We start from the raw sequence: 11,443 nt of genomic DNA, 5'->3' as shown, positions 1-11,443 counted from the left end.
TCCCTACATGCTACTTGCACTGTTTTTAACCCTTCTCCCATTTTTTGTTTTTCTTATATTGCACTACATGACAGTGCTCACACTTCGCTGGTTTTTTTTTTACTTTTTCAAAGTGATAGCTTTCACTTTTTAAGTGGGAGTACAGTAAGGAATGGCAAAAATAAGTGCTAAATTTGTGTATCTTCCATAATGTATTTCCATAATGGTAATTTCAATTTGACTTTATTTTGACAGTGTGCCCATACTCCCCTCTTCATGTAAAGTTTTGACTATGAATTCTGATTCTACATACATGGGCATTGGAAGCTATGTACATAGATAACCAATATTCCTGTAACCTTATTCTTCTCCTGGAAACATGACTGTAACACAGCTCTTACTGTAAGCCACAACAGGGTTGTGTGTTTTTTTTCCCAATTCCGTGTTATTGCTGCTATTACTTAATGCTTGCAGTCATATCTCATTTCTACCCTTCAATTTTACCAGACGGCAAATATACAGGAGGGGAGAAAGTATCAAATAATCCACTTCATGCTTTGCCTTCCAAGAAAAGTGTTATAAGCTAGGTGGGAAATCAAGAAAGTCAAATAAGTAATAAATGCACATACACAAATGTACAAGGCCACTACTGTCCAAAGATGAGGAAAAACTTAGAATTAGCCTGTTATACAGCATTCAGTTGTCTGCACAAAACCACTATTCTGCATTCTGGAAAGAATTTAAAAGTAGCCTTTGTCAAGCTGTTTGCACATCTGTCTAATTTTAGAAGCTTTCTTAAGGACATTCTTGTATTTAATACAAGAATACAAACTGAGTGCAAATCTAGAGTCACTCTAGAATCTAAGTCAGTTATTGTCAAACTCAACCTACAATGTTTGACTTCAGATTATTGGTATGTTCTAATTAAACTATTTAATTGATCACTCTCAGTTACACACTGCCCCTAGAAAAGTGCTTTTCTCTACTTTTCATATTTCCCTATTTTTCTGAAGAAAGCTTAATAAACATTGGTTACAATGTTATGTTGCAATTTGCAAAATAAAAATCATATGAATTGCCAACGTAAGTTTTCTGATAATGTAAGAGAATACATCTTGAAACTGCGCATAGACATATTAGCATCTCCTGTGCGGCTCTGTATTCACTTCAACATAAAGTGTAATATTTGAACAGTCAGTGAAATTGATTCTGTAGTCTATGAATCAGCGTGAGGCTTCTATTTTTACATAATATTTTATTCAAAGAATCTGGTTTTACTTAATTATATTATCACACTTGCTTTAATTCTTGCTACCACTTCAGCTCAGCTGTCCTTGACCTTTCTAGAACAAACCTCTCTTCACCACCAATGTTGGCAGCATAGATCTCCATTTATAATCCCAGTAGAGCTTTTCAGCTTGTGCTCCACTCGGTGCTTTAGCTCAAATGTTGGTGTGCCTCATTAGGAAAGCAGACCTCAACAATTGGAAACTTCTGGCTTATCTCAAAGTGAGAAGAAAATCTGCTCTCCCTCATTTCCTCTCCAATACACTGAAAGAGCGACTCCTACATTTCTTCCACAAAGCAGCAGGTGAATAACTTGACTTAACTTCCTTTCTGGCAACATAATCTTGCCATAGGATAAGACTTAGTACATTACAAAATGCCATTCCAATCAGTTACAAAAATACATACATATAAAATCACTGTGGTTGTTTATACTTGCTTAAGATTACCTAAGAATATTTAATTAAGTCTATCAAATATATTTAAGTTAAATACTACTGTAATTAGTCCAAAGTTTACTTAAAACAGTTTCAACTTGTTTGAAAGAAAGTAGCTTCTAAAGTAAATTGAAATCAACTCAAGAAGTCTGCTCCCATGATACTGTCCTTTAGTACAAAATTAATTCAAAGTCTTGTGCCATTTATTACCATTTCTACAGTATTCATTTGCAAAGTTGCTGAATGGGAGTTACCTATGAAACTCCACTTTCCTTTTAAAAAGTTTGTATTGACTATATTTCTCTTACCTTGAAAGACTGCAAAAGCCAATTTCAGCAGATGTTAATGGTTGCTGTCCAGAGCCAGTTTGCTTTGCTCCCCAGACATGCCTACCCTGCGATGTCCAAAACTGACATTCCTTCAAATGCTCCCCATTTATTTAATAATTCCTTAGAAGCAAACCAGCCAGGATAAAGAGGCTGAGATTTTTTTCTGGCCTCAAGGTTAACCTGTTCAGAGGAGTCACTACTGAGCAACAGCAAACATACTTACCTTCTGAGTTTTGCCCAACGTGGTCAGAGAAGAGAACCCACATAAGTTTTCTGTATATATACACTGACGTTCCAAGTAAGCCTTTTGAGAAAAGCTAAGTAATTTTATTTGTTGTTCTTTACAGATATACAAGTTACTGAAGCTGGGGCATTAGGTGTGGAAGACAGAAAAACAGCAGCAAGATGCTAGATTTTACCACAGTGCTTAGCATACTTTTTTTTTTTTTAAAGTGACAAGATGCATTTTTTCCTGTTGCAGTTTCAGGCTGTGGCAAGCTCATTAGAAATGCACTGAACAATTGTCTATTCCTAAAGTACTAAAAGCATATAGCAATTTATTAAAAACATGAAATGTGTAATGTTAGAACTTAGGGATCACAAAAAATGACAAACTCCTCCTGTTAAGTGTTGGCAATATCCCATTGTAACCAAAACCATTTTTAAACAAGATTTTTTTCAACTAGCTAGCTCAGGCACAGAATTTGTAATACTTCTAGAACTGCTCAATTAGTCTTACATATTCTGTTTTTCCACAGGTGTTTTTTTGTAATGTTACTCACAGAAGTCATCAGTAGTTTGATTTTAATATTTTTCAGTATGGCATCAGCAGAAGTACCTGTACCATGCCCTACCCAACTTTTACAAAATTCAGTCAGGCCTAATCTTTCAAATTTTATCCTGAAAGGCACCAAAATCTGCTATGCCAGAAAAAGACTGCAAAATAGGGGGTGAAGTAGGGAGAAGAAACTAACGAAATAAAGCAGTCTTCTAAGAAGCAAATATTTTCCACTGAGTAATGTTAAATATGCTAGCAAGATATAATCAAGTATCTAAAGGTTTTGTTACTACATGTAGGATATGTTCTCTTACAACTTTTTCTTTACTAACTGGTGAATATTCTGTCACACACCAAAACCAGCTTTTGATAATCCTTAATTAACATTTTTGCCAAAATCTATATTACAAGTGAAATATTTTAATTGCACCCTATTGACATAGTCAAAAATCAGAGATTTATAACTTATTTTAAATGAGAAAGTACTCTGACTTGATATCAAGTTAAACTTAGGGTCGCCTATATTAGTTTAGCTATAACAAGAGAAGAGCAAAAGCTAAATAAACCTGTTACTTACCCCTCCAATTTTAAATAACTTGATTTGAAAAACATTAGGGAAAAAAGGGGCAATCTTTGTGACAGTAGTTCACAGCCTTAGCCTTCTGACATGGTCTCATTTACTTCTAACTATAATTTTTAGTAATTGGGTTTTGAAGTTCTGCTGTCATTATGTGGAAAATATTGCTACATTTCCCAACTGGAAAGTACTCAACTTTGAATCGCCAAATCGGTAGATTTTACTTTAAAAAGACGCAAAACCTTATGTGCAAAGAGAAAGGACCTTGCTTCAGTCAGAAAGACTAACGAAACACAGAAAAATCTCAGTACAGTTTCCTCTGCCGTTCATGATAATACATTACCCACAAAGAGTCTAGTGGAATGAAAGAAAAAAAAATAATGGTGAGAACCATTGCTTTATGCCTTAATATTGGTTATTCCTCCCCCTTATTTCCATTGTACAGGTGAAAAGCATGAAACACAAGCTGTTAGGAAAAGGCATGTTCTCCTCATTGATAACTTCCTGGGAAACAATTAGTGGGAGAAGAAAACAAATCACATTTGGGGGGAAAAAAAAAAAAAAAATAAAAATAAAAAAGGCTTAGCAGTACTCCCTCCCAAATGTTCCCTTCCCCTCCTCCCAGTGGTAAGAGGGCATGTTCTTTAACACTAAGCTTTAGATATCTCTGCACCATAATTTCTACCTAACTTAATCTCTGACTCTGCATTCTTTCCCTCTTAGAAATTTTGCTAAAATGATACTTAAGAACAACTGTATAGAAAAAAAGAGTGTATTTACTACAGTTGTTTTGTTGGAGGTACTTCTCACTCCATCTTGAAACAGAAAATACAGGAATAAAGTTTTGGAGGGAATAATTAATTGGCACGGAGACTTCAAAAAACAGATATATCCTCTTTTTGTGGGTGTAACTAAAAAAGGACTGCACAAAAAGGCTTGAGGAAGTGAAGCAAGCACAGCGACCTAGCTAGAATTTTTTTTTTTTTTTCTTTTTTTTTTTTTTTTTAAGAGGGGAACTGGAAGCTCCTTTGACAAAAACAGGCCTAAAATAAACTCTATTGAAAAATTTCAGACCTTGGGAGGCTCCCACTGTTCACTAATTTTCTAGGCCATCTTCAGAGTAGATTTGGGACCTGTTAGTAATGGTAGTGACATAATTACAGGTAATTGCAGATATATTTACTCAATTGAATTAATATTTAAATACTTCCATCAAGTACTTTAAGTCAACTTACATTTTAAGCAATTGTTTGACACATAGCAAAATTCTTCATTATTATTTAAAAATTAGAAAAAATTAGCGTGGTTCTCTTCAGCCTGTCTTTTAAACAGCAAACACATGCCAGCAAGCCTTATAATTTTAAGGTCAAACGTGAATATAAATTATATTACATTGACAAATTCTAAGATTATTTTTACAGTATGGGTTGTAAACTGTAGCTTTTAAAAACATAGCTTGAATTGGCTATAAACCTGCCATTCTTTGAGTCCTCTACAGTTGTTAAACAAGTGTAAACAAAAAGTACACTTCATGTGTTTTTTCTTGCACTCAATTTTTATGCATAGTTAATTTTTATATACATACTTCTTCAGTAAAACCATGTCTATATATGAGAGCGGTAGATAACAGTAGAATCATCAAGATTTAAGTTAATATTGATGCACTTTTATCTAAAGTATAAACAAGTTGCTGAATCTCTGCCACGCTTAAGCAGCACAATAATATTGGGGTTTAAGGTTTATTTTACTACACCAATATTTACGTGCTGCTAGGGCGGAACAAGTATGACAACTCTTCTATTCATCCACATGTCAGGAACACAAATTCGTTAATACAAAAATTTATGTTAGTATCTTCAACTGTTTCTCTTCCTTAAATTTCTAAAGCAGCAAATAATGATTCGCATCTTTATTAGAGCATGCAAACCATGATGTGCTGCTAGAGTACTTTAAGGCCTCAAATACAAGACTTAAACCTAAACAGTATTTTTAAAACTATAACTGGAAGTATAGCTTTACTTAAAATTGTTTTTATTCATACACCAACCTGTAAAATTAAGAACCTGTTATGGTCCAGATCAATTCCATGGCTTCGAAGAAGAATACCAACATCTTTGAATGTCTTTTTCTTTCCATTGATATGGTAGACAGAAGAATTATCTCTATAAGCAGTTCTAGATACACAAAAACTGCTGTTAGGAATGACTTCGTAATCATCTCCTTCCTGTTTTGAGGAAAAACAAAGTCAGAAAAACAATTACTATATCACAGGTTTACCCCATATTTCACAATTAAGCACAGAAGTTTTATCATGTTCAGGTTTTAAGTCAACTGTACTCTGGGGTCTAATAGAAGTGGGAACTGTCTTAAAGCTGCATATCTCAAAAAAGAGAGAAAAAACCCCCCAAACCTCCTTGAGAACTGGACAAAAAAATACCCCAAATCGTTTAAACTGAATGGCCTTCATATTATGCCTTTCCCACCTCTAATACAAGCTATTGCTTTGAAAATACTTAATTTATTCTCTTTACCGCTGCTTCAAATCACAAAGGAAAAGGCCTACTTCAAATTTAAAGTGGCTGTGCTATTCCACCCTTTAAATTTTAGATTAGGAAGTCTTGAATGACTTAACTACTGTTTGCATTTTAAACTCTTTTATAGTGCTAGGAAAAGAAGTTACTTTTAGCTGAGTAGTTCTAAAGAGAAACTGTAGAAGATAAAAAAGCAAAACATTAAAGATGTGACAAATATGACATCATCAGCTTCAAAAGATATCTTAGACTTACCTACAAAGCAGCAACTAAAATAAAGCTGGTACTATACTTTAAAAAGTTAAAATTGATGCATGCTTCTTGTAAAGACTTAAACTGGCCTACCACTTTCCCAGATTAACCCCCAAGAGCATAATCAAATTCGTATCTCATATATGCAGAAGTTTTTTAAATCATAAAGTTAGCTCCTAGATGTTAACACAAAGTGAAAAAAAAAAAGAATACATTTAATAATTTTTGTATCTGGTTATTATAAATACAAGCAAAAGATATGTGTGTATGTATATCAAGTCAAAGAAAAAAAAATTTGTCTTTTAAAACAGTTCCTTCAAAGACTATATATATTGCCACTTTATTAACACAATTTTTGAAATTTCAGTGTACATTTCCCACTATTTTGACTGACCCCAAACTCAACAGTTGATACTTCAGCTAGAATGTGTGCACAAAAATTAAATTTAAATGAAGTAATAGAAATAAATTCCTTGCACTTTAATTGCTATAAATCAACAAAAATGTCCAGAAGTTTTTATCAATACATGAAGTGGCAGGCAAAATAAATATTTTTTTTAACTTGCCAACACTTTCTATTTCACTCAAACCAAATATCAGGTTCAAAAATATTTAGTGGTAGGATGTGAGGTCCAGAATTCTTGATGAAAAATCTGTTTTAAAATTGCAGGCATGTTTACAGTATATAAAGTGTAAATAAGAAAGTTTCTTACTTTCTAAAATGTAGACAACCTAAAATAGTTTCTAATTGGTTTGAAAAGTTTTGCTTAAATAGGTTTTATTTCTTAATATATATGCTCATATTATAAATTTAAGAATATATAACATGTCTGAATGTAGACTTATGAATTTTTAGGGTCCTAGTAATTTCAGAAATAAATTTTATTTACTTGACGTAAAAGAGATGACAACTCTAAAACAGCTTCTTAAAATGATTATTACATATTTCTAAATAGTTTTAAAATAGATATGTACCACATATTAGTCTTTGAGAAAATAAAAAAAGAATCCCTACTAATATTTCAAGAACTGCACTACTCAATAGAGGAATTTTTTAAGCTAATTAACTTTGAATTGATGTTTTACATCCCAGAGGTAAACTATGAAGCTTTCCCAGCTCAAACTAAAATAACTAAATATTAAAAGTTTTCAAATCCTTAAAGAAAAAAAAAGTCTCCACTGTTCTGAATAGAAGCATACATACCTTGTCAATGATCTTTTGGAAGTGGACTTCCACAGAACAACTCTGGATGTCCGTATGTTCGTCAGAATTATGGATCAGCACAGAGAGTTTTTTGGATCTGATTTTTTGTGCTCGATACCCAAACACAAAAAGCATTGAATCAATGACATTGGATTTTCCACTGCCATTTGGCCCAATAATACATGAAAAACGCTGCATAATAGAAGGAAAAAAGTGATATTCAAAGAGAGATAGATCCTGGCCAGTGTACATCACCCATTTAATTTGTGAACAGTTTAAAACACAATTATTCCTAGTGCATGAAACTGCAGACTATTTGATAGCTTAGTTTTTACTGCCAAAGGTAAAGCAGTACAACTTATTTAACAAAAAACCCACACCTCAACTCAGCTCAGCTTTCTAAATTTTAACTTATTAACTCAAAGCGATACTGCATTTAGCAAGCATGTTCGCAAGGAAAGTTTCATGATTAGCCACGTAAGTCTCTTGTGGGCACTAAAAAATATTCTCATTCTTCAAACACACCCCTAAAAGTTCTCCAGTAAACGAAATAAAGAGAAAAGCATGCTTTTTTAAGGTTTACTGACAAATTAAAATTGTACAGTATCAGAAAGTTGCACTTAACTGTTTTCTCTACTGGCCAATAATAAAATTGAGAATATCACTATATAAGTAATTATAAAACTTAAATATTTTTCAGTTATTTTGAGGTAAGCTTACATGAAAACACAGGAAGGAATACTAACACACAGCAAAGTCTTACCTTCATTTAAAAAATGCTTAAGGTAAAAGAAAGATACCTTATGAAAAGGTCCCAAAGTTTGCTCCCCAGCATAGGATTTGAAGTTCTGGTTTACAATATGAGTTATCATGAGACGAGGAGCACCAGCTTCATTGGTCATTGCTGGAGGTGGGGGAGGAGAGATGCTACCCAAAATCTCTTCTAAACTTCGATTATCAAGCACCTCATTTGAGACTGCTAAAAACCATCCAAAATAAACAGAAAGAAAAAAAAGACTATAAGCTCTCAATGACTAGACACCTTTTAAAATGTTCAACTGGAAAAGCAAACATCATTTCTGTATGAACCAAACCCATCCTTTTGCCTGTAATTCTTAAAATAAGCTAAGTGGAATTAAAATTCTTCTTTCCATGAACTGAATCTTTAAAGAGAGATACTTAAGATGTCCCATCGATTCACTAGTGGGTTTGTTCTTTCATTATGTAATTCTTATTCTAACACACTTTAATAGGCACTCTGCAATTACAATAGCTACAACTGTCACAATAAGCCTACAAATCTGAAACAGGCAAAGTCTTTCTCATTAATAAGTGCAAAGCCACATTTCAAGCGTGCTCACAAGTCACTCTGCAAGATTTGGGGATCGCTGCACAATGCTCTGAAAGCTGTAATGACAGCACAACTACTCTGCAAAGACAGGAAGTTTGTTACGAAAACAAACTGGCCCCCTGGATATCAGCTAGTTGTAAGCAAAGCAGCTTTTCAACAGTTACTAGTAACTTTTTCTTGAAATAGACAGTAGTTTTTGCCACCAATTTCAACATATTAATCCATTTGTCAAATACCTTGCTTTAGTAATTGCATATCTGGCTACCTAAAAAGACACACACTGCTGTTTTTCCAGACATTTTCAGCAAAAACTCAACTCAAGAAACTCAAGAAAATACACTGCTTCATGAAAAAGAAAGTCAAATCATTTTAAGAGTTAAGTAAATAAACTTGACATTTATTCCATTCCAAGAAATCCCATACCATTGGCTGCATATAAATTCGAAAAATCCTGCTGTTGTACCACAATCTTAAGCACAATGTTACAGATCAGGAATATGAAATAGGCTTTATTAGGAGAAAGTCTACAAATTGCTTTTGCACTTGTACTAAATCACCGGTCCAAACACTTTAACGCTTTGCAAGCCCTCTTTACCATTTTAAAAGCAGTTTAAACTTGCCAGGAGACAAGGCTTTCAATATTCCTTTCTAGAAGAGAAAAGAGAAAATCCTATCTGGAACAGTTGGTAAATTCAACTGAACGTTGTTGCTAAACAGGCACTATCATCAAGTTTACACACCATCAGAACCACAATATTCAGACCTACCTTGTGGAGGTACTTCGCTAAGCTGTCTGTCACCTTCGTTTTCCACTTCCATGTCACTGGTGGACCCCTCTAAGGGCTCTCTGCCTTTCCGATGGGCTGCTGTAGAGGTTTTGGTGCTCTTGCTTGGCATGGTCTCTGTTGGCTGTTCCCCTTCCATTCCCAGCAATCAAACTACTGAAGGGATTTATCTCCTTTGCTAACATAAACAAGAAAACCCCGTGATCCAAGCGTTGAACTACAATCCCCTAAGGAATATACCTACATGTTTGCCCAGATGTTTGACTAATTTAGAAACTAAAGACTAGAGTTATTTTGAAGACAAAAATCCAAATTTGAAACAAAACCTCAAGCTTAGCCTCATAAAGATATATTTTAAGATACACCACCCCCCTAAAACAACGGACCGACCCTAATCTGTAGAAACTGCATGAATCTACCTACTGAAAACTCATACAGCCATGTTCAATGCAGTTACTATGCTCAGAGAAAGCAACCGTGATGCTGGGGGCAAAAGAGTTAAAGACACATTCGCAATAACAAACTGAGTAGCCATATGTCTTCTGGAAGCACTCTTCACATACACGTTTCAGACCTGACACGCATTTTACTTTCAACAGTCCATGCTGACTATATATTTTATATGGATAGATAGATAAACAAAAAGACCTGCATAATTATAGCAAAGAATTGACTCTTAAACAGGTTAAATCAACACATTCATTTTGCAAAACATAACACAACCACTACTGCAGCATTCAAAATTTAACAGAGAAAGCAAAACAAAATACCTTAATCTAGTTGTGATGTTAAAGTTAACTGATCAAGAACGAAACATTACAAAAGTCCATCAGCTGGCACTTAAGCACAGCTCCCAAAAAGTATAAATAGAAAGCAACCGATGAGAAGAAAGACGACTGCAGGAGCGAAACTCTCTCCAAAGAGTTTAAATTGCAGCAAGTGGCGAAGTTAGTTCTCAGAAAAACAGACATGAGAAAGTTTACTTCTCACAAGATAAAAAACTGACGTGGTTAGAAAGTCATCTTACAATTGGTGCCAATCATTTGACGTTTTCAGACCTACCCCCAACCCACACTCTCATGAGAGTCCTTCATTTGGGACAATGGGGGAGGGGGGGAAATGAGAGAAAGAACTCATTTTAAGGCAATTTGAGTCTATGCCCCTGTTAAGAAGTGTTCCGCAATGGCTGTCTCAGACAATTACAGCCCCTCAAAGTACCAGATTTTTTTTTTTTTTTTCCAAAACTGCTCCACTCCAACAGAATTGTGCAATATAGACCTATTTACCTTACCAACCCTTCCCCCCAGATTCTTCAACAGAATGAACAAGCATAACTACTTGACCTCAGTTTTTAAATCGCTATAAATCAGCTGCCACATACTCTCTAACAAATTTAACAAATTCGTGCCCAGCCCCTCCCCTGAGTCAGCTCAAAGGTGTTTGTTAAAAGCATCTCTCGACGATCTCCTGCCAAGTGCCGTTTTTGTTTCGGGGACGGCGAAAAAGAGAGTCAGAGACGGACAGAAAGGCTTCCTTATTAACAGCCGATTAAATCTGATAGCGATAACCCATGTCAGTGAAAAATTTTTGGTGTGGTTTTTTTTTTTTTTTAATCCATCCATTAATCTAAGGAGCCCAACTGCACCCTTGTCACGGTCTTCCCAAGTCGTTATGGACTTTCTTAGGACTTCTCTCTCGTACTTCAAGCATAAAAGGAGCAGGCAGAGCTAGTTACAGAAGGGTCCCTGCTTTGTAAGCAGATTAAAACCGGGCCTCTATGCTACCGAAACGTATTTCGGTACTTCCCCGTCCTAGGTGGGTCTCCGATTCACGGTCCCCAGAGGTCCATAAGGGCATAGCGGGAAACCTTGGGCTTTCTCCCTCGGGCTGCAGAGGACCCTCTCTCATCCGCCCTCCTCAAACCCATCTGCCG

The 11,443-nt window shown here is 35.0% G+C and overlaps 1 protein-coding gene across 1 annotated transcript in view; it reads right to left on the bottom strand.

Moving 5' to 3' along the window:
* SMC4 (structural maintenance of chromosomes 4) overlaps positions 1 to 9,761 on the bottom strand; it is a 33,214-nt gene extending 23,453 nt beyond the window's left edge. The window contains exons 1-4 of the mRNA XM_009587221.1: positions 9,493 to 9,761; positions 8,175 to 8,353; positions 7,375 to 7,566; positions 5,435 to 5,611 (exon numbers count right to left, since the gene is read on the bottom strand). Coding sequence (XP_009585516.1) covers positions 5,435 to 5,611; positions 7,375 to 7,566; positions 8,175 to 8,353; positions 9,493 to 9,649 — 705 coding nt within the window. The 5' untranslated portion in view covers positions 9,650 to 9,761. The remainder of the gene's footprint in view (positions 1 to 5,434; positions 5,612 to 7,374; positions 7,567 to 8,174; positions 8,354 to 9,492) is intronic.
* Positions 9,762 to 11,443: the final 1,682 nt, after the last annotated feature.

The sequence above is a fragment of the Fulmarus glacialis genome, unplaced genomic scaffold (assembly GCF_000690835.1).
Source record: "Fulmarus glacialis isolate BGI_N327 unplaced genomic scaffold, ASM69083v1 scaffold33571, whole genome shotgun sequence".
Taxonomy (NCBI): Eukaryota; Metazoa; Chordata; class Aves; order Procellariiformes; family Procellariidae; genus Fulmarus; species Fulmarus glacialis.
The sequence above is the reverse complement of the archived record's forward strand: the minus strand, read 5'-3'. Positions and strand labels throughout refer to the sequence as shown.